General features: G+C 64.1%; 1 protein-coding gene and 1 non-coding gene across 7 annotated transcripts; both read left to right on the forward strand.

The window, feature by feature from the left end:
• The first annotated feature begins 281 nt into the window (after positions 1 to 281).
• MYO1G (myosin IG) lies at positions 282 to 20,529 on the forward strand. Of its 6 annotated transcripts, none has more exons than XM_064575521.1 (26): positions 285 to 704; positions 1,593 to 1,748; positions 1,997 to 2,250; positions 2,581 to 2,718; positions 2,841 to 5,418; positions 6,882 to 7,090; positions 7,209 to 7,302; positions 7,991 to 8,156; positions 8,364 to 8,417; positions 8,703 to 8,798; positions 8,943 to 9,062; positions 9,635 to 9,859; positions 9,970 to 10,115; positions 10,524 to 10,638; positions 10,728 to 10,898; positions 11,131 to 11,201; positions 12,112 to 12,186; positions 12,356 to 12,488; positions 13,054 to 13,220; positions 13,460 to 13,667; positions 15,652 to 15,875; positions 16,356 to 16,500; positions 17,020 to 17,124; positions 17,270 to 17,383; positions 18,020 to 18,174; positions 18,531 to 20,529. In XM_064575521.1, exons 5-26 carry the CDS (start codon positions 5,327 to 5,329, stop codon positions 18,685 to 18,687), a joined length of 3,042 nt encoding a protein of 1,013 aa, XP_064431591.1. In that variant the 5' UTR covers positions 285 to 704; positions 1,593 to 1,748; positions 1,997 to 2,250; positions 2,581 to 2,718; positions 2,841 to 5,326; the 3' UTR covers positions 18,688 to 20,529. The 6 variants fall into 6 exon arrangements, with proteins under 6 accessions (XP_064431593.1, XP_064431591.1, XP_064431592.1 ...); XM_064575522.1 differs by having other exon boundaries at positions 1,997 to 2,145; positions 2,534 to 2,718; XM_064575520.1 differs by having other exon boundaries at positions 286 to 704; positions 1,994 to 2,145.
• LOC123836196 (small nucleolar RNA SNORA9) lies at positions 903 to 1,034 on the forward strand. Its single transcript, XR_006788894.1, has one exon. It is a non-coding gene; the product is annotated as a small nucleolar RNA SNORA9 (small nucleolar RNA).
• Positions 20,530 to 20,951: the final 422 nt, after the last annotated feature.

Below are 20,951 nucleotides of genomic sequence, written 5' to 3' on the forward strand. Positions count from 1 at the left end.
ATCCCGGGCAACCCGCTAAAGGGATGCGCGGGCAGAGCGCAACCTCGCTGTCCGACGGGGCTCGACGAACCCAGCCCCGCGGAGGGCGGGGCCCTGAACCAGCCGGGACACCGGGCGCCAGCGGGGCCGCCAGGGACGCGCACTGGTCCGCAGACGGCAGCGCAGCGCAGGCCCCGGCGGCGCGCGCCCCGATGTGAACGCGGCAGCCGGCTCTCCGACCGGCCCCGCTCCGCCGTTAGGGGACTTCCGCCCGCGTCCTCCCTGCGGTCGCGCGCGCGCCCGGCGCCCGCGTGACGTCACCGCGGCCGGCTTCCGGGGGCTGCGTGATGACGCAGCGCGCGGGTGTGCGTGGGGGCTCCATGCGTCTCCGGCGGCAGGCCGCTTCGGGGCGGCGCGGGCATCCGATGCCGTCCGGGGGCGGCGCGGGCATCCGATGCCATCCGAGGTCGTCGGGGCTCCAGGCGGCGCCCGCCCCCGGGTGCGCTCCGGCCGAGCTTCCGAGGGACGGGGTCGCGGCTGCCGCCGGGGCGGGGACCCGGGGTCGGCCGACCGCGGCGTGCGCTGACCGCCTGCCCCCCTCGCGGCGGTGCCCGGCCCCCGGCTGCGCGGGAAGCCCTCGCGGAACTCGCCCGGCCCGCGGCTGCGGAGGAGGAGCGGAGCGGCGGCCTCCGTGCCAGGAAGACTGCAGGGAGAGGCCGCGCTGGGTAATGGCTGGGCGTACGCGGACCCCGTGGGCTTGCGGCTCGAGGGGCTTCTGCCCCGGGGTGTCGGGGCCGCGGGGGCACCGCGGAAGGGCGCTGCTGCCGTCCGGCCCGCTCGCTAGGGCCGCCCGATCTGCCCCGCGACCGCTTCCCGCTCAGCCCCCGGCGCCGAGGGTCCGCTGTGCGCCCGGGGCATGTGGGCTGCAAGCCTCCAGCGTGCTCGGGTCTGGGGTGACCCTGTGCATTCCTGCAGTGCTTGCGAGAGCATCCTGAAACGGTTTGAGGCCTTGCCCTGCTCCGTCCAGAGCAAGGTTATAGAAATTTCAGACAGGCGTCCGTGTCCGGTTTGGTGGCCACGTGCCACGTACCGATGGGTGAAGCTCGGTAGGCCTTCGAGTTCGGCTTCTTCCTCTCAGTACTCGCCTGGCAGGTGCTCGGAAGTTCTAAGCAGGGCTGCCGCGCGGGGAGGGCTCGGCAGGGGAAGACGCTCCTGCTTGTGTCCTACCTCCTAAACCTTCATTCTTCGCCCAGCTCAGGTCTTTGAGCACCGCCGTGAGGTGGTCTCGGTCCAGTACAGAACAGGGGCCCGGGGTCGCCCAGCCCGAAAATCGCAGGTGGCGATGGAATGCCAGGCCCCTCCAGGCCCACCTGTGCTCCTTTCCAGATTCCTGACCTGGACGGAGCGGTGGAATCTGGAAGCGGGTGGGAAGCGTAGGTGGGAGGGGGTGCCCTTGGGTCCCTGCCTGGGTTTGAGCGCCGCTGGGTGTGGTCAGGGGTGGGCCAGGATGCTCGAGGCAGGGCCGCGTAGCTCTTGGCTCCTCTGGGTGGCCGGTCCCGCCACATCTCCGTCGCGCTCGAGGCTTCTGGCAAACTTGGGGTCTGCCTCTTCAGCCCAGGTGCAGACGCTGAACACACCCGCCTGTGAGCTGCACTCGGGAGCCGCTCCCTGAGGCTCCTGTGTCTGCAGTCCTGGGAGCAAGGCGTTGGCTGAACTTCGGCCCATCTTTTCAAGGATGTTGGAGTAGCAAACAGCCCCAGATGGACAAGGTAATGCCCCCTCCAGAGCAGGCCTGCTCTCTGCTGGGAGAGGTCTGGCTTTCCTGGACCGCACGGCCACCGCATGTGCTGGGTGCCCCCTGGCTCCCCTGTGTCACCCTGTGGGAAGAATCAACTTTGTCTCTAATCGGAGAGCCTCACGTGCCCTGCCAGCATCCCTGAAACTGGGGGGCTACCTTGTCGGGGGGGTATACATCAGACCCTTGTCCGTTTCTGACCGGCACCCCCCACCCCAGCAGGCTCTGCTCTGGGTCCCTGCCCCAGCACAGGACACGTGGTGTCTGCCCTCCCCCGCTGTTCCAGCAGCAGGAATCCCCAGGTGCCAGAGCCTGGAGAGCGCCGAGAGGTGGCCTGGTCCGTGTCTGCGGGGTGATTGGGGTCTGCAGCAGTAAGTATGCTGCAGAGGCCTGTCTTCTGTTCATTTCCATGAGCCCCCGCCCCCAGAAGAATTTCAAAACCCTCGACTTGCTCTGGCCTTCCCATCTCAAGTCAGGTGATTGAGTCCCAGAGGTTCATTGCCTTCAAGCTCATGAGACTGTTTTTGCACAGCAGTGGTCTAGTACCTGGACTCCTGGGGCCCAGCATTGGTGGACTCTGTGGTTTTGGATTTCACCTGCAGCCTTTTCCCCAGGACCCTGCTGGGTCAGTGGTGTGTTGGCCTGGGAAGGTCAGGCTGCTGCCACGTCCCGTCACAGAGACCTCAGCCCACTGTGGGGTCAGGAGGGCGATCGGGTTCAGTTCCTTTTATTTAGTTCCTTTCTGTCTCTCTGTGGCAGCCAGTGTTTAGTCCCTGGCTGTGTGCTCACGTCACTTGATTTCACAGCCAGCCTCCAAGCTGTTTCCACGTGCCTCCTCCTCATGCCTGAGGAAGTGGACCCTGGGGTGTGGCCTGCACACGGACATGCCCCGTGAGGGTGCAGCTGGGTTTGAGCGGCTCTCGTGCCCCCTTCTGTCTAAGCAGGTATGCGTCCTCACCGGCTCCCGTTCAGGGAGGAGAGGGGGGTTTCCGGTTCGGGCCCAGGCTGGGGAGTGGGCAGCTCAGGGCCTGGTGTGCACATCTGACTGACGTTTCTCTGCCCCCAGGTTTGGGTGCCACAGTGCTCCGGAAACGAGGATTCTTGCTGTGCGTCGGGGCCCAGGCCCCTCTGTCCTTCTGTGCGGGAAACAAGGGGTGGTTAATAAACAGTCTTTTCAGCGTGTGCTGCGATTGGCTTGTGTCTCCTTTCCGTGAGCTAGATACAAGGAGCCCTGGCCGTGAAGGGAGTGGCGGCCAAACTCCTTCAGCCCCGAGGTGTCTCCTTGCTTGATGCCCAGGTGTTTGCAGAGTGCCGAGTAGGTGATGGACTACCAACACCTGCCATCGGGAGCTTGCCCTGGGGATCCTGGATGGGTTCTGCTGCCTGACAGGCTCGTCTGCCTCTTGTCCTCCTCGCTAGTGCAGGTCAGACTTGGGAGCGAGGCTCACCTTCACACGTGGGCACACACAAGTGTGTCCGTGTGGGAGTGATGTACATGCCCGGTTGGCTTCATTTGAAAAGTAACACATCCAGGCACAGCCGGACACTTTTACATTCGGTTTGTTCCTGATGTCATGGCAGCTGCACCCCCAACACACATACACATACCCTGATGGGAAGAGCGGGAGGTGGCCTCCGAGGTGCCCTGGTGGGGCCCTTCCCTGCAGCAACCTGCAGTTCTGCATGTCCTGAGATGAGCTGGACCTGAGTCTTCAGTGAGCAGGGCAACTGGAGGGGGCTTGGCATCAGCAGGGGCCAGGGTGGGGTCCCCAGCAGCCCCCTGCCCTCCTGCTTGGTGCCCCAACTGAAATCCTCCAAGGGGTTTGTCCCACCCAAGAGGAGGGGAGACAGACCAGGCAGGGAAAAGACATGCAATGTTCTCCCAGCCTTGGGACAAAGGAGGCATGGGCCGTAAGTCCTAGGTGCAGACCCCACAGTTAGGCTCAAGGTCACGGTGGCAGGGGCTAAAGCCCAACAGCAAGGCCCGCCCAGGGGCCAAATCCCCAACCTCAGAACGGTCTTGACATTTCTACCAGGAAAAACCCAAAACTATCCAGTGACGTGAAAATCCTATCAAGTTGCAGTTTCAGAGCACGGGCTGAGTTGTTCTTTTAATTTAAACCCTGGGCTAGAGGAACCCATGGGTTGAGAGGTTGAGGAAGTAAAACCCCGGGACCAGGGGCGCCTGGGTGGCTCAGTCGTTGAGCGTCTGCCTTCGGCTCGGGTCATGATCCCAGCGTCCCGGGATCTAGCCCCACATCGGGCTCCCTGCTCAGCGGGAAGCCTGTTTCTCCCTCTCCCGCTCCCCCTGCTTGTGTTCCCTCTCTCGCTGTGTCTCTCTCTGTCAAATAAATAAATAAAATCTTAAAAAAAAAAAAAAAAAAACCCGGGACCAGATTCTCCGGAGCGTTGGTGTAGAAAAGCCCTTCAAAAGCACCAGCCCCAGAGGGGGTTGCAGAGGGGATCCCCAGAGCTGGGAGGATGAATGAATCCTGAGGGAACGGTCAGGCCAACAGCCCCTTGGGATGGTGCACAAGGGCGCGGGCCTGGATTATGAGGCTTTTGAATAAGCACTTCCCAATCTTACTGGGTATGTATTCATCCTAATGAATTTGAAAGGGTAAAACAAAAACCTTAACTTGCGTGTCAATTTTTTCAGTTTAAAAAGCGAGCTTGTTGAAAGGCAATTATTACAAGAGCCTCTTGAGTACAGAAACCCCCAGGCAGCGTGTGGATGACTCACTTTTGGCAAATACTCTGGCCTCCCCGGCTGGTGGGGGAGGGGTTGAGAGAGAACTGCCCGCCTGGAGGATGCCATGGGGTCAAGGAGGCTGTCTGGAGACAAACCTGAGCCAGCCAGTCTGCGGCTTCTAACGGTGCTGTGAGGAACCAGGTGGGACAGGCGGGGACCTCAGGGACAGCCTTCTGGGCAACATGCGGAGGTCTGGGCCTGCCGCCCGACTCCGAATCTCAGTCTGAGGAACCAGACCGCCAGCCCTGCAGTGCAGTGTGACGTGAAGCTGGTTTTGTCATTTACATCCTGCTGTGGTCTTGCACATTTTGAAGAATGTTACCCGAGGCCCCGCCCCAAAGGCCTGGGCACCAGCATTTCCCACTTTTTAATCAAGATACAAGGTACCTAGCCGAAGATGCACCTAGTGTGCAGCTCGGGCTGTTAACAGAGGTTTGATAGAGCCGTGACGGCATCAGGCCACACAGGTGACGCCCCTGCTTGGGGTGAGGGGTAGGCACGGAGACCACAGAGGGTCAGAGCTTACTGAGGAAGCCAACAGGAACCCTCCAGAGCACCCGGCTCACTGTCAGGCGTGCCCGCCCTCTGGGTGCGGGAACCAGGAAGCCGGGGTCAGAGCCCCTCGGGAGGGAGCGGCAAGTGGGGAGGGCAGCCCCTCCCCGGGACCAGAACCCACTTCCTACTTCACCGCACAGCTCGGAGGTGGCCCGGAGGGCTGAGCCTGCTCGGAGCACCCTCCCCTCCACCCTTGTGCACAGGAAGGCCGGGCTAACCTGGCCTGGGTGCCTCCCGACAGCAGGATGGACGAGGAAGGGCCGGAGTGCGGCAAACCCGACTTTGTGCTTTTGGACCAAGTGACCATGGAGGACTTCATGGAGAACCTCAAGCTCAGGTAGACACAGGGCTCTGACGTCCTCTCCCGGGCCCCCAGGCTCACTGGTCTCCATCAGCCCAGGGTAGGGGCGGGAGGTGGGGCTACACACACACCCACCTGGACCACCGCACCACTGTATGAATGACGGCAGGGGGTCCTGGCGGGGGGGCCGAGAGGACAGTCCTCCCAAGGCCAGGGCGGCCAGCCAGTGCTGGAGAGGGCTTCCCGGACCCCTGCCTCCCACATGGCCTGGGTGTCTTCTGCTCCTCCTGCCCAGCAGGGACAGGCAGGTGCCCGTCCCCCTGACTGGGTGCACTGTCCATCTGCCGCTGGGGGTCGTGCTGGGCCCTGGGGCTCTCAGGGAAGGGGGCAAGCGCTGTCCCGGGGTGCAGGTGGACAAGCTGAGATGACACTGGGGGGGAGGTGCATGGGGTGCCACAGGGCGTGGCCGGTAGAAGTGACATGGGGTCTGATTGCCCTGGAGGAGCCAGGGAATGGTGAGATGGGGTGGCCCCCAGGAGCTGGACAGCTGGATGGCTTCATCCTGGACAGCCCGCGGGAGGACAGGGCGGCTGCTGTGCAGGGTTAGGGGATGGGGCCCCCTGAGCACACTGTTGAGGTTAGAGGACAGGAAATGGGCTATTTTGTATGGGGCACCAAGCTAAGCATAATTTCATGTCGTTCTTCTACACTAGCCTGTGAGACAGGCATGACCGTGTCCGTTTTAACAGTGAAGCACTGAGCCCAGGCCACACAGCGTGCAGGGGGGCAGGCGGGGGGCAGATGAGAGAAGGTGTGGAGGGAGCGCGCCGGGGGAACTCCCTCGTCTGAAGTGGCAGCGGAGGAAGAGGAACCCCTGACTGACGGGGGACGGACTACAAGCTGCCAGGGAAGGGCGGGTCCCAGACAAAGCAGGAGCTGAGCTGGCTGGCCAAAAGCTCAAGAGAGGGGCAGACAGAGGTCCAGGAGCCTGAGTTCCCAAAAGGAAGGGTTGAGAAGCAGGAGGATGTGCGGGGGGAGGACGGCTCCGGCATCCCCAGGCCCCCTCCCTGAGCCCCTCCTAGTCCCAGCCATCTGGGTGGGGCTGGGCGGGTCCCCTGCTGCCTCTGGGTCCCCACCCAGGCCTCAAGACAGGAAACAGCCCGAGGCCCCTCCCTCGGCCTCCAGCCCCTTTCTCCTCTCCACCTCCACCCCTTAGCTCTACCTATCCCTTCATAAATCTGGTGGTGGAGATTCCTGTGCTGTCAGGATCCCCCCCCGCCCCCCCAGGGAGCAGCGTCGGCCCTAGCACTACCCTGCAGTGGGGGTGGGATTCCAGCAAGATGGCACTGGGAAGGGTCAGGTCAACCCGCACTCCTTCCTACTCTCAGCCCTGGGGTGGGCCAGGGCCCCCGAGGCTCCCCACATGGGCCCAACGCCCCAGCACCTGGGTGGGCGTCCCCACAGCCCTGAGCGCTGAGGCCTGGCCCCGCCTGTGCCAGGTTCCAGAAGGGCCGCATCTACACCTACATCGGCGAGGTGCTGGTGTCCGTGAACCCCTACCAGGAGCTGCCCCTGTATGGGCCTGAGGCCATCGCCAAGTACCAGGGCCGCGAGCTCTATGAGCGGCCACCACACCTCTATGCTGTGGCCAATGCCGCCTACGGGGCAATGAAGCGCCGCTCCAGGGACACCTGCATCGTCATCTCAGGTACCTGTCCGGTGGCGGGGGCCCGGGCAGCCTCCACAGACCCCACTGGAGGGGGCGCCCAGGGGGCTGGTCAAGGGGAGTGGCCACTCTTTCTGGTTGAGCACCGTCTGCCCGGCAGGGGAGAGTGGGGCAGGGAAGACGGAAGCCAGCAAGCACATCATGCAGTACATCGCCGCTGTCACCAACCCCAGCCAGAGGGCCGAGGTGGACAGGTGAGAGCAGGCCGGACTGGCGCAGGGGCGGCCCTGGGCCTGAGGCCCGGAGGGGCAAGGGATGGAAGTCAGCCTGGCTCAGGCCAAGTTCAGAGGGCTCCTCTGCAGGAGGGCTCCAGGTGACCCGCCCAGAACCCGTCCACCCAGCAGAGGCAGGGCCCCGTGCCACGGGGCAGGGCGCCACTAGGAAGAGGGAAGAGGCAAGGTGCACGGAGCCAACAGACGGGGGCTGGGCCCCTCACAGGAGACCCCACGGAAGGGAGAAGCTGGGCAGATGGTCAGGAAGGGCCTGGACCTGGATCAGGGCCCGCCTGTCCGCCTCCTCACCAGCTGCTCACCGGCTGTTACCAGTGGGGCCTCGTGGAGCAGCTTCCTGTGTGAGCGCCCAGCTCTTCCCGTCGGGAGGGGCAGGGTGGGGTTCCAGGGGCGGGGGGCACCGGCGGCTGGCCGCTGCCCACCCTGCCACGGGAGGTGGAGAGCCGTGTGCAGCTCCAGCTCCTCTCTGCAGGTGGCAGCACGCCCAGGTGAGGAGCTGCCCTTCTCGCCACACCGGGCACAGCACCGGGCAGGGGGCCTTCCCAGCCGGTCCGCAGCCTGCGCCATGGGAGGCCTCGGGCAGGGGTGCTGGGCAGGCACAGTCCCTGGACGAGGTCTGTGCCCTACAGCCCGGCCCCTCTGCCCCGCACAGGGTCAAGGACGTGTTGCTCAAGTCCACGTGCGTGCTGGAGGCCTTCGGGAACGCGCGCACCAACCGCAACCACAACTCCAGCCGCTTCGGCAAGTACATGGACATCAACTTCGACTTTAAAGGGGACCCCATCGGGGGTCACATCCACAGCTACCTGCTGGAGAAGGTGGGTCCTGAGGCCACAGGCCTCCCGCTGACCCTCCCAGGCTTGGGGCCCCGGGGAGGGGGCGGGGACACACTTCCTCTGAGGTCCCAGGCTCCGCCTGCACCGCCCAAGGGGCTCTGGGTGGGTCCCCTGGGTAGCTCCCCTGGGTGGGGTCCCCTGGGTGGTGCTGCAACCCAGGCAGGGGCCCATCTGCCCCTCCCTCCACAGTCTCGAGTCCTCAAGCAGCACGTGGGTGAACGGAACTTCCATGCCTTCTACCAGGTGAACCAAAGCAGGGGTGTGGGGGCACCCAGGAAGCCCTTCCGATGGCCCCGCCCTCAGTCCCTTTCCCCCCTCCCTGCCGTGACACCCCCAGCCCCCCGCCCTCACTGGAGGGGGATCTGCCAGGTCACCAGCAGGGTGGTGTCTACACTGGGTGAGATGGCGTCTGCCAGGATTCAGGCGGTGTCCACACCAGCACTAAGCTCCCCTGGGTCAGTCCTCCGGCATGTTTTGGGGGGTCTTTGCAGTTCTGAGGGCCTGAGCCAGGGATCTGCGGGCCCCCAGGTGCTGCGGGGCTGTGAGGACGCAGAGCTGCGGAACCTGCACCTGCAGAGGAACCCGGCCGTGTACAACTTCACTCGGCAGGGCGCAGGGCTCAGTGTGAGTGGGGGCAGGGCTCCGCCTTCCGGGGTCCTGGGTGCGGGCGCTCAGCAGGATTGCTGGCGCCCCAATGTAACAGGCACTCCCTGGGAGGACCCCGGGGGCTCTGCGTGGCCCTGGGGTGCTGAGCCCCTCGTCCTGCAGGCCTTGGAGAGCGACGAGAGGAGCCACTACCTGGCAGTGATGGAAGCCATGCGGGTGATCGGCTTCAGTGCTGAGGAAGTGGGCTCTGTGCACCGGATCCTGGCGGCCATACTGCACCTGGTGAGCCTGGCCGGGGGCTGCGGGGCCACCGCCCCTGGAGAAGGAGACTGACCTCGGACGGCCCAGCCACATAGCGGGCCCATCCTGCCCTCCAAGGGGCTGAGTGCATGGCTCCCGGAGGCCGGGCCCGGAGCTGGGGGCTCTGTGTGCCCAGACGGGCGGGTCAGGCCTGTAACATGCCGCGTCTGTCTAGCGGATGAGCCCGCACAGAGCAGGCCCGGAAGGGCAGGCTCAGTAGCGCTGACATTGTGCAGATGCGGTCTGGCTGGCTTTGGACAGTTCCTCAGCACGTCCGGGCCTCCATTCCCTGTGAGGCGGCCTGAGGAGCAGGGGGGGCATCGCAGCCGCAGGCGACGGCAGGGGACCACGGACCTGATGTTCTGGGCAGGAAGCCTTGGAGAAGGCTCTGCTGCGCTCCAGGGGCAGTTCCCGCATCCAGGGCTGCGTCGGTGGCAGGAGCCAGGCCCTGCCACACCCCCAGCCCTGTCTTTCCTTCCTTCTCCCTGGGCAGAGGTGTGCAGGCAAGCTCCACTGGGACGTGGAACCTGACTGTCCTGGCTCCCCGTCCCCAGGGAAACATCGAGTTTGTGGAGACGGAGGCGGCCGGGCCGGAGCAGGGGCACCTGGCCGTGGCTGAGGAGCTGCTGGTGGACCATGTGGCCGAGCTGACGGCCACGCCCCGGGACTTGGTGCTGCGCTGCCTGCTGTCTCGTACGGTGGCCTCCGGAGGCAGGGAACTCATTGAGAAGGGCCACACTGCGGCGGAGGCCAGCTATGCCCGGGACGCCTGCGCCAAGGTCCTCTGGGGGCAGGCTGTGGGGAGCGAGGCGGGGACACCCAGGGGGCCTTCCTGGAGGAGGCGACGATGGAGGCAGCCGGAAGTAGCTGGATCCCGGCCTCTTCCCAGGCAGTGTACCAGCGGCTGTTTGAGTGGGTGGTGAACCGGATCAACGGTGTCATGGAAACCCGGGGCCGGGACCCCCGGCGAGACGGCAAGGACACGGTCATCGGTGTGCTGGACATCTATGGCTTTGAGGTGTTCCCTGTCAACAGGTGGGGAGCCCGACCACCACGTCCCCGGCTCTGACCCCAGCCCCCAGGGCCTCCTTGGTCCCGCGGAGCTCCGCTGGCCTGGGGAGCCCGACGTCCGGCGTCTGTCCCGGCCAGTCCCTGGCCCCGGGCTCAGGCCCCCGAGCCTGCCTCAGCTGTGCCACCCGGCCAGCGGTGCCCACGGAGGCAAAACTGGGGGCTCACGTCCCATGGCCACGACCCCCAAATCCACTGGGGAGCATGCGTGCCCGCGGTGGGACTGGAGGGGGAGAATCACCCCTGCCGTCGGGCTCCGGGGGGAGGGGCCTGCCCCCGACGCACGCGCTCCGCACGGAGCCTGAGCCCCCAAGCCCCCAAGCCCCCAAGCCGGGCGGCAGGGCGTGACCGTGCGGCCCCTGCGCCCGCCCGCAGCTTCGAGCAGTTCTGCATCAACTACTGCAACGAGAAGCTGCAGCAGCTCTTCATCCAGCTCATCCTGAAGCAGGAGCAGGAGGAGTACGAGCGGGAGGGCATCGCCTGGCAGAGCGTGAGTGCCGGCCTGGGCCGCGAGGGCCGCGGGGTGCACGCGGGGTGGCCGGCGGGCAGACTGGGAGCCGCCCTGCACGCCCCGCCCAGGTGGACTACTTCAACAACGCCACCATCGTGGAGCTGGTGGAGCGGCCCCACCGCGGCGTGCTGGCCGTGCTGGACGAGGCCTGCAGCGCCGCGGGCACCATCACCGACCGCATCTTCCTGCAGAGCCTGGACACGCACCACCGCCACCACCCGCACTACGCCAGCCGCCAGGTGCTCCGCGGCCCCCGGCGCGCGCCCCAAGCCCCGCCCCCAGCTGGCCCCGGGGCCGCACCCCCCACCCCAAGCCCCGCCCCCAGCTGGTCCCGGGGCCGCACCCCCCACCCCTCCCAGGCACCGCGCGGCCGGTCTCGGCGCGGCCTCGGTGGCCCGGCCTCTCCAGGACTGTGCCCTGCACAGACCTCCGCCCTGTGCCGTGACCCTGGCGCGCCACCCCATTCCCTAGCTCTGCCCTACAGACAAGACCATGGAGTTTGGCCGAGACTTCCGGATCAAGCACTATGCGGGGGACGTCACGTAAGGAGCCCTCCCCTTCTTAGCGCGCTGAAGACGCGCCTGACACCAGATTGATGAGTGGAAAGCAGGCAGTGGCGCTTTTAAGATCAGAGCCCTCGGCCCCGGCTGCACCGTAGAAGCCTCTGGAAGCTTTCAAAAATGCCCTATCTAGGCTCCACTTTGGGCAATGCCTGGGGGAGGGGCACGCTATTACGGAGGTGCGGTTAGCGGAGGGGGCAGACAGGCCACAGTCTGCATTTCCAGCAAGCCCCAGGCACACGGTGCCCATCCTGGGGGCACACCCTCAGGACCAACCTCAGGAATCCTTCAGAAATCTCCGTGACATTATTACTAACTGACCTGTGCTCCCTTCGTCCTGAGTGGGACTTGAGGTGACTCACGGAGGCACACGTGTCTAATGTGTCCTTCACAAGGACAAGTGGGGAGGACAGTGCCGCCAGAGGTCAGACCCCTTGCCCTGAGTCTGCACGGGAGCGGCAGGTGCAGGGAGATTTTGGAACTGAGCCTCCTAGCCTTTTGTCATCGAAGGGCCAGACAAGGAACCTGAGGTTGTCAGTGCCACAGAATCAGAGCAGACCACTGCCTCGGGAGTTCCTGGGTATAACTACCATCACCGACACTGACGGAAACAGTAGGCACTGATCTGGGCCTGGGATGTATACTGGGGCACAGACAGGTGAAGTCCCTGGTCCCAGGCCACCCAGCACGAATGCGCTAGAGCCGGGGTCCAGTGCGGTGGGCATGAGCAGAGACACCGGTGAGGGAAGGAGTCTTAGGTGCTGAGAAAGAAAGCGGGTGTGGGAGCGGAGGCAGGGAGGCTAGCCTAAGAGAACAGAGGCAGGAGAGGGGGGTGAGGGGCTTCCTGGGCCTGTCCGAGGCCCCTTGCCCCTCACCAGCCCTGGCCGCACAGGTACTCGGTGGAGGGCTTCATCGACAAGAACAGAGACCACCTCTTCCAAGACTTCAAGCGGCTGATGTACAACAGGTGCGTGGGGGCCCGAGGCCGGAAGGGCCTTCATACACTCGGGTCTGACACCTGTCTGATGGGCTGACAGCCTGAGGTTTAACACTAAGGCCACAGAGCTTACCAGTGGCAGAGCTGGGGCGAGGGCTGCCCTCCAGAGGGCGGCTAGCTGTGTGGCCTGTGTCTACAGCTCAGACCCCACCCTGCGGGCCATGTGGCCGGACGGGCAGCAGGACATCACAGAAGTGACCAAGCGCCCCCTGACGGCTGGCACGCTCTTCAAGAACTCCATGGTGGCTCTGGTAGAAAACCTGGCCTCCAAGGTACTCCCCCCGCCCCCGCCCCCACCCCGGATCTTTCCAGGTTCTGGCCGGCAAACTGGGCCCCCACCGCCTCTGCACATCAGGGGGAAGGTGGTGTTCATTTCCTGCCTGCTGTGAGCTGCATCCCCACCCCCACCCCAGCCAGGAGGAACCCACCACCGTGCAAGTTAAGATGTCCTGGGTCAGGCTGAGGCTTGAGTAAATGTGAGATTTGAACAGCCTTCCCCTGTCCTCCCGGCCTCTTGGGCAGGAAGGGGCTGGGCGGGGCTCACAGGGCAGGAAGGCGGCGCTAGCTGCTTGCGGAGCTTGGGGCGCAAAGACAGAGGGGGGGCAGCAGGGGGACACCAGAGCCCGCTTAACCACAGAACATCTGGAGACTCAGCGGGGCCCCTGCAGGCGGCAGGGCTCCCGGCTGCCCTACCACCTCCTGACCCAGCCGCTCGGCCTCCCCTCCCCCCTGCAAGAGCCTCTTCCCTGGGCAGCCGGCAGGGAGGGACAGCTCCACACCTGCCCTGCGGCCACAGAGGCTGATGGTGGTGTCCCTGCGTGTCCTCTGTTGTGCTAGGAGCCCTTCTATGTCCGCTGCATCAAGCCCAATGAGGACAAGATGGCTGCCAGGCTGGACGAGGACCACTGTCGCCACCAGGTCGTGTACCTGGGGCTGCTGGAGAATGTGCGGGTGCGGAGGGCTGGCTTCGCTTCCCGCCAGCCCTACCCTCGATTCCTGCTCAGGTACCGCGCCCTGCTACCCCGGAGCTCCATCTCCCCACCTGTCTGTCCCCCATGGCCCAGGATCCTGTGAGGAGTCGGGCGGGTGGGCAGAGGGTCCCAAACCCGGCCAGTGCTTCTCAGATGCAGACCCGCGCAGCACGGACAGCGAAGACGCTGTGTGACCCAGGGGACGGGGTGGGCAGGTGCTGGGCGTGTCGAACCCAGAGCTCAGTGCCCACTGCCCTGTCCTGCGGTGACAGGTACAAGATGACCTGTGAGTACACGTGGCCCAATCACCTGCTGGGCTCTGACAGGGCAGCCGTCAGTGCCCTCCTGGAGCAGCATGGGCTGCAAGGGGACGTGGCCTTCGGCCACACCAAGCTCTTCATCCGCTCGCCCCAGACTCTGGTCAAGCTGGAGCAGAGCCGCGCACGCCTCATCCCCATCATCGTGCTGCTGCTGCAGAAGGTGCGCCCTGGCTGGATGCCTACCCACCGCGGAGGGGGAGGGGGGATGGGTGTACCCATGGCGGGGAGGGGAGGGAGGGGTGTGCCCCCCCTGGAGTGGGGGGTGTGCATGCACCAACGGGGCCCACAGGCACCCCTCCAGGCACCACAGGAATCTCCTCTGACAGGAGATGGACCAGGACTGAAATTGACTTAAGCAAAAGGTGTGGATGTGGTTAGTTTACCTCAGTCCGTGGTCATCAGCTTCAGGCCCAGGTGGATCCAGGTGCTCAAAATATGATTTTCAGGAATCTGGCTTCCTTCCTTTTCCTTCTTTTCTTTTTTCTTTTTCCTTTTCTTTCTTTCTTTCTTTCTTTCTTTCTTTCTTTCTTTCTTTCTTTCTTTCTTTCTTTCTTTTTCTTTCTTTCAGATTTTGTTTATTTGAGAGAACACACGCAGGGGGAGTGGCAGAGGGAGAGGGAGAAGCAGGCTCCCCGCTGAGCAGGGAGCCTGATGTGTGGCTCTATCCCAGGACCCCGAGATCATAACCTGAGCCAAAGGCAGATGCTTAACCAACTGAGCCCCCCAGGCATCCCCCTTCCTTATCTTTTCCCTTCTTTTCTTCTCTTGACTCTGAAAGATATCAGACCTAGAGATAATTCCCCCTCCTACTCCCCAGCATCAGCTGTGCCACCCTGTGACCAGTGTGTGGTTTTGTGCAGACACCTGCAGCCCATCCCAGTTATTTTTAAGCAAATCATTTTTTAAAAGATTTATTCATTTTGGAGAGAGACCATGAGCATGTGAGCTGGGGATGGGCTGAGGGGGAGGGAGAGAGAATACCAAGCGGACTCTCCGCTGAGCACTGACTTGGGCTCACTCTCACGGCCCTGAGATCATGACCTGAGCCGAAATCAAGAGTCGGACACTTAACTGACTGAGCCCTGCAGGCACCCCATCAAATCATTTTGTTTAGAGTCATTTTAGTAAGTATTCCCAAAGGACCGGAATTCCTCCATCTCTCCCCCTAACTTTTTATTTTTAACATTTCAAACCTACTGAAAAGTCAAAAGATGCCTATGATGATTTACCATCCACCTGAATTGCTATAATCGTGTGCTCTCCCCACCCCATCTCTGTGTGTCTGTCTGTCCCCACACCCACATACACCTACGTTTATATGATTTTCTAAAGTAACGGCCCCCCTCAATATTTCAGCACACATGTCTCAAGGACAAGTACGTTCCCTTTTCTGAACACGCTGAGGTCAGCAGACGAGAAACCTAACACCAACAAGACATAATCTACGTATCTGAATAATATGCCGCCTGTATTCGAATTTCCACAAGCATCCCACTATTACCCATGGCGACACACTGCATTTAGCTGTGAGCTTTGCTACTCCCCTAACATGGAGGGGTTGGTTTTAGGAACGTGACACCATGCCATGGTCACAGAGATGGAACTTGGGATGCTCACACTGGGTCCTCGCGGCCCCACCGTCTCCAGGACTGTCCACACTGCTGTCCTCTCCTTGGTCTGAGTCAGGTTCCTTAAGTGTACTTTCATCTGTGGGTCCCCTGGGCTGCCTGCCGTGCAGGGCTCCCGCTCTGGGTTTTAATGGTTGCATTCTTGGGGTACTCTTCCATGTCAGGGCGTCTACGAGTTGGAGGTCAGACCTGGGCCAGCTCGGGTTCCAGGTGACAGTTGGCAGCTACCCCTGGCGGAGGGGAAAGCACCCCCATCTGCAGGTGCCAGGTGGAAGGACATGGAGTGGGGAGAGCAGCTCTGCCCTGAGTCAGGCAGAGGCTGCAGCAGGGCCCTGTGCCCGCCTGGGAAGCGACCTGCAGCCAGGTGGAGGCGGCCCCCAGGAGTCTTGGGCAGGTCAGCCTGGCGCAGCGCCGGGCTGAGGGTGGAGGAGGCGGGCCGGCCGCGGGGGCGGGGAGGGAAACAAGGAGGGAGGCGGGGCCTGGCCGGGACTGACGGAGGCCCGGCTGGCCCCCCAGGCCTGGCGCGGCACGCTGGCCAGGCGGCGCTGCCGGCGGCTGCGGGCCATCTACACCGTCATGCGCTGGTTCCGGAGGCACAAGGTGCGCGCTCACCTGGCAGAGCTGCAGAGGCGGTTCCAGGCCGCGAGGCAGCCCCCCCACTACGGCCGAGACCTCGTCTGGCCGCCGCCCCCTGCGGTGCTGCAGCCGTTCCAGGACACCTGCCAGGCGCTGTTCTGCAGGTGCGAGCCCTCAGCCACTGCCCCTTCGATTTTCCCCGTTCGGCTAGCGCCCACTGAACACCTGCACCAGCCATCCACACCCCACAAGCCCCATTTCATAGGCAGGGAAACAAGAGGCTGTGCCTAGTAACTGGGTCCCCACACCCCACCGTCATTGGAGAGCCCTGATATCTCCTTGCTGGAGGCCTGGAGGGGAGCGTGGCTGGCTGGGACAGGGAATAGGGGGGAACAATGCGTTTGGGCAGCGCTTTGAAGGCTGAGTAGGAGTTCTCCAGGAGGCCGCACTGTCCTCAGAGTGGGAGGGGCCCCTGCAGAGACCAGGGAGCCCGAAATCAGGATGGCCAGTGCCAGGCTGAGAGGCTTGGCCTTCTCCCGTGGGGAAAAGGGAGCGAGAAGAGGGCATGGATGTGAGGGGGGTAGGACCGGGGTGGGGAAGGTGAGGGCTGCATGGGGTCCATCTGACCACCCGGTTCCCTCTAGGTGGCGGGCCCGGCAGCTGGTGAAGAACATCCCACCTTCAGACATGGCCCAGATCAAGGCCAAAGTGGCGGCCATGGGGTTCCTGCAGGAACTACGGCAGGACTGGGGCTGCCGACGGGCCTGGGTCAGGGACTACTTGTCCTCTGTGAGTGTCGGGGCCATGAAAACTGGGCACCAAGGAGGGGCTCAGAGCTGAGAGCTTGCCGGTGTCCACCCCACGTGTCCTCTCCCAGGGCCTGGCTGTTTGTCCGGCCTGTGGGCCATGCCCCTCTGCCCTTGCCCCTGGCCTCTGGGCTTTACTGAGCACCTTCTCTTCTGCGCGCCCCCCCCCCCCACCTGCACCCATGCCCTGGCTCACCCTGGCCCTCGCACGGGCATGGTGAGCTATGCCCCTGGCCCCGTTCTACAGTGGACGAAGGCTCAAGGTTTTCCCTGGCCCCCGGGACCCTGCCTTCTCAGCTTCTGGACAGTGGGCAGCTATGGAGGGCTCAGGGATGACCAGAACCTAGGGCTGCAGCGGTCTGGGCGCGGGGCCCTCAGACAACCCAGGGGAGGCTGGCTCAAGGCCTGAGTCGGCTTGGCTCGCGAGGTGAGGGACAGGGGTGCCCATTCACCAGACTCGCTGCTGGTCCAGCGCGGTCAAGCAGCCCCCATCTGTCCTCAGGCCATGGACAACCCCACAGCCTCGGGCCTGTTCGCTGAGCGACTGAAGGCACTCCGTGAGAAGGACAGCTTTGGGGCTGTGCTGTTCTCCAGTCACGTCCGGAAGGTGAGGTGTGGGACCAGGGGAGGATCGACAGCCCAGGGCAGAGGTTTCAGAAGTGGTCAGATCCAACTCAGTCCCTGAGAAAAGGGGTCCAGGGAGAGGAGGCCCTGGGGCCAGACAGGTGACCCCGAAATCGCCTGTCCCGCAGGTGAATCGCTTCAACAAGAGCCGGGACCGGGCGCTCCTGCTCACTGACCGGCATGTCTACAAGCTGGACCCCGGCCGGCAGTACCGGGTGATGCGGGCCGTGCCCCTGGAAGCGGTGAGCCCCGGGGGGGGGGGGGGGGGGGGGCCGGGGGAGGTGGGGACGTCTGCAGGGCCCCTCCTCTCGCGCCTACCTGGGAAGGCCCGAGCTTTCCAGAACTCAGCATCAGCTCAGGATGGTGGGGCCTTTCTGTTGCTCGGGGGGGGGGGGGACAGGGGGGCGAGCCACGGGCCCCTCTTGCCCCCATACATGGCGGCCTGGGGGTGTCCGGCCCGACCGTGGGACTGGTTGCAGTGCGCAGCGCTCTCGTCCTGGGGTCCCTGTAACCGAGTGGGGGGCCCATCTGGAGCGCCGGCCACGCCGGGGGGCCGCTTAGATGTAATGGAGGGAAACCAGACGGCTCAGCGCCCCGGCCGCACCAGCACACGCAAGGGGCACTCGAGCGCCACAGGGGAGGGTGGCGCCGGATTAGAGGCGTCGATCGAGAACATTCCGTCCCGTCCTGGAGCAAGTTCTCTCAAGCGGCGTAGCGGCCCACCCTCCCTTTTGCGGGCGGAGCTAGAGAGGGGGAAAGGGGACCCGGAGGGGCGGGCTGGGGGCTCCGGGAGGCTGTCGGGGGCGGGCCGCGGCCCGGGATCTTGGGGGCGGGGAGGAGGGCCTGCCGCTCCCCTGAGCCCGGCCCCGGCCGCGCAGGTGACCGGGCTGAGTGTGACCAGCGGGCGGGACCAGCTGGTGGTGCTGCACGCGCGGGGCCGGGACGACCTGGTGGTGTGTCTGCACCGCTCCCGGCCGCCGCTGGACAACCGCGTGGGGGAGCTGGTGGGCGTGCTGGCCGCGTACTGCCAGGGGTGAGTCGGGGCGCGCAGAGGGCCCCCGCTGTCCCCGACCGCCCGCCCTCCCTGCCTCCCGGCCCCGCCCCGCCCCGCCCCGCCCGGCCTTCTGCCCCGCCCCCGACGCCCCGCCCCGCCCCTGACCCGCCTCCCTCCCGGCCCCGCCCCCGACCGGCCTTCTGCCCCGCCCCCGGCGCCCCGCCCCGCCCCTGACCGGCCTCTCTCCCGGCCCGGCCCCGCCCCCTGACCGGCCTCCCTCCCGGCCCCGCCCCCGACCGGCCTTCTGCCCCGCCCCCGGCGCCCCGCCCCGCCCCTGACCCGCCTCCCTCCCGGCCCGGCCCCGCCCCCTGACCGCCCTCCCGTCCCCGCTTCAGGCAGGGAAGGGCCCTGGAGGTCCGCGTCTCCGACTGCATCCCCCTGAGCCAGCGCGGCGCCCGGCGCCTCGTCTCCGTGGAGCCCAAGCCCGAGCAACCAGAGCCGGACTTCCGCTGCAGCCGCCGTGCCTTCACGCTCCTCTGGCCGAGCCGCTGACCCGTCCCGCCGCGCCCGGGCGCCCTCCGCGCCAGCCCCGCGCCGGACACCCGTGCGCTGTGCAATAAAGGTTCTGCGTCTGTGTCCTGCGAGACTTGTGCCTGTGGGGGGACGTCCGCACAGCGGCCAGCAACCTGGCAAATGTCACGCCGCGTCCTCTGCTGACCCCTGTGGGGTCACCCGAAGCGGAGGAGGGGAGGCCTGGGGCCCAGTCTGGTGGGGCAGCAAGACCGCATTCCCCGGGGCCCCAGTCTGCGGACCAGCTGGCTGTGGAGTCCACGGTCCGAGAGGAAACGGTGCCCTTTATGTCCCAGGCTGTTCCTCCCACGCTGAGGTCTCCCCCCACCGCCCACGCCCATTTCCCTCCCCTAAGGCTCCTTGCCTTGCCTTAGGGGAGGTGAATGGCCACTGGGGAAGCTTGGGGGTCCCAGGGCCACCCTCGGGCAGGGCTCTGGCTGAGCACACACTGAGGCAGACGCTGTCCCAGCTGCTGGCTATGTCCTTGCTGGGGGTGGGCATCCCAGGCCCCAGGAACCCTACTTCTGGGACTCCTGAGCCAGGACCTCCCACAGTCTGGGACAGGACCTTGTGTCTGGGGGCTCTCAGGAGCCAACCAAAGGAAGGCCAGAGTGGACACAGCTCCACTCCCTCTCACCAGCAGCGTCCCTCCCCAGACCCTCTGCCTCGCAACGCCCCAGCCCCGCCCGCTGCCCCATCCTAGCACCCCCACTCACTCTCCTCACTCCATAGGCGGCCCTTGGCTTTCAAAGCTGCTCCCTCCCTCCTGGGGCACGCTAAATTTGGGTGGCATCCTTGCCTGGTTGTGCCCTGTTGATGTGGAGGGAGGTTGGCAGGTGTCCACCCCTTGAAGGGCTCACAGCTCCTGAGGCTTCCCCTGGTCACTGTCAACTTCCCTCTCCAGGGGGTTTGGTGGAGTCACCTCCTCCTGCGCAGAGCCCAGTCTGGAGGCCCCTGGAGGCCCCCACATAGCCTGCTCCAGTGTCTGTCTCTGGCACTGGGGGCCTCAGGACAAGCCAGCCATTCTCTTGAAGAGGGTGCTCAGGTCCGCTCGGATCCGGAGATGCTAAGCTGCCCTAGACAGCAGGTGCTCCTGGCCCATTGTAAATTCCCTTTGCAGTAGGTGGCTTGCCAGAGGCTGTCAGCACGGCCTGCTTCCTTTCCAGATTCTCCACGGCTGCCTGGCTGCCTGGCTGAGGGCAGGGCTTTGTGGAGCCCAGAGGGAGGAGCCTCACTGGGCAACATTTGGGGGTCCTGCCCTGCTGGGGGACACTCCATGCTGAAGGCCCAGAGCCAAACAGGGTTTCTCCAACGTCCAGAGAGAACTGTCATGGCTGCCAGGCAGGTTCCTGGGGCTGTAGGATCCTGAGATCCCGTCAGAGGGGTTGAGTGAGAGGCCAGGAAGAGGAAGGAGCTAGAACCCCCTTATTCAACCCTCACCTCACATCAGTCTCTTCACAAACATTATACATCACTCTACAAATCCTTGTATTTGTCATATATTAATCGCTTTGCAAATTACACCTCAGCCCTCTTCCTGCCGGGTCAGTGTTAGCTTTATCTTGCACTGTGACAGGTGGGGAAACAGGCTGTGTGAGTTGCCTGGGGCCATTCGTATGCTGGGTTAGGCAGATTCAGGCTTGCAGGCCCCACAGCAACAGAGGCACTGGCTTTTAGAAGGGGACCGTGTCTTCAACGCTTGCTGCCTCAGTCCAAGTCCAGCTCTGCTCATGAGCCCCCTCTGGCCTCTGGCAGATGTCTTTGCCCATGCAGGCTTCCCTGGAGTCTGGGCTGGCCCTGGGAGTGGCTTTGATCAGAAGGGGTGAGGCACTTCTGGGCCCAAGCCTTAAGAAGGCAGATTGGGGGAGAGTCGTGGGAAGAAGGCCACACAGGGGAGAGAGGGGGAGACACAGACACAGAGACAGTGGTTGGAGGGGATGGGGAGGAGCCCACCAGCTGGACCAGCAGGTTTTGAGTAGAATCTCGAATTAAAAAAAAAAAAAAATGGTGGTTGTTTTAAGCTACTAAGTTTAGTCGTGATTTTTTTTACACAGAGACAGATAATTAAGCTTTCTGACCCATGTCTGTGTGTCTCTCCGTGTCCCAAAGCCTAACCAATGAGCTGTCATAAGTTTCATGATCTTCTCTATAATAGTCCTGCATGTCTTTATCAGTTTAATTCCTAGGACCATCAGATTTTGGTGCTCTTGTAAGTGATAACTTTTTTTTTTTTAAGATTTTATTTA

Source organism: Mirounga angustirostris, unplaced genomic scaffold (genome assembly GCF_029215605.1).
Source record: "Mirounga angustirostris isolate CCGP_5_RB_7025 unplaced genomic scaffold, mMirAng1.0.hap1 SCAF_12, whole genome shotgun sequence".
Classification (NCBI taxonomy): domain Eukaryota; kingdom Metazoa; phylum Chordata; class Mammalia; order Carnivora; family Phocidae; genus Mirounga; species Mirounga angustirostris.

Bases quoted from the DNA above. Each gene is read 5' to 3' on its own strand.
- MYO1G (XM_064575523.1), top strand. From the start codon at position 5,327: ATGGACGAGGAAGGGCCGGAGTGCGGCAAACCCGACTTTGTGCTTTTG. The intron at 8,157-8,363 runs GTGGGTCCTGAG...CTCCCTCCACAG, and splicing joins ACAGCTACCTGCTGGAGAAG to TCTCGAGTCCTCAAGCAGCA. The intron at 10,639-10,727 runs GTGAGTGCCGGC...CGCCCCGCCCAG, and splicing joins AGGGCATCGCCTGGCAGAGC to GTGGACTACTTCAACAACGC.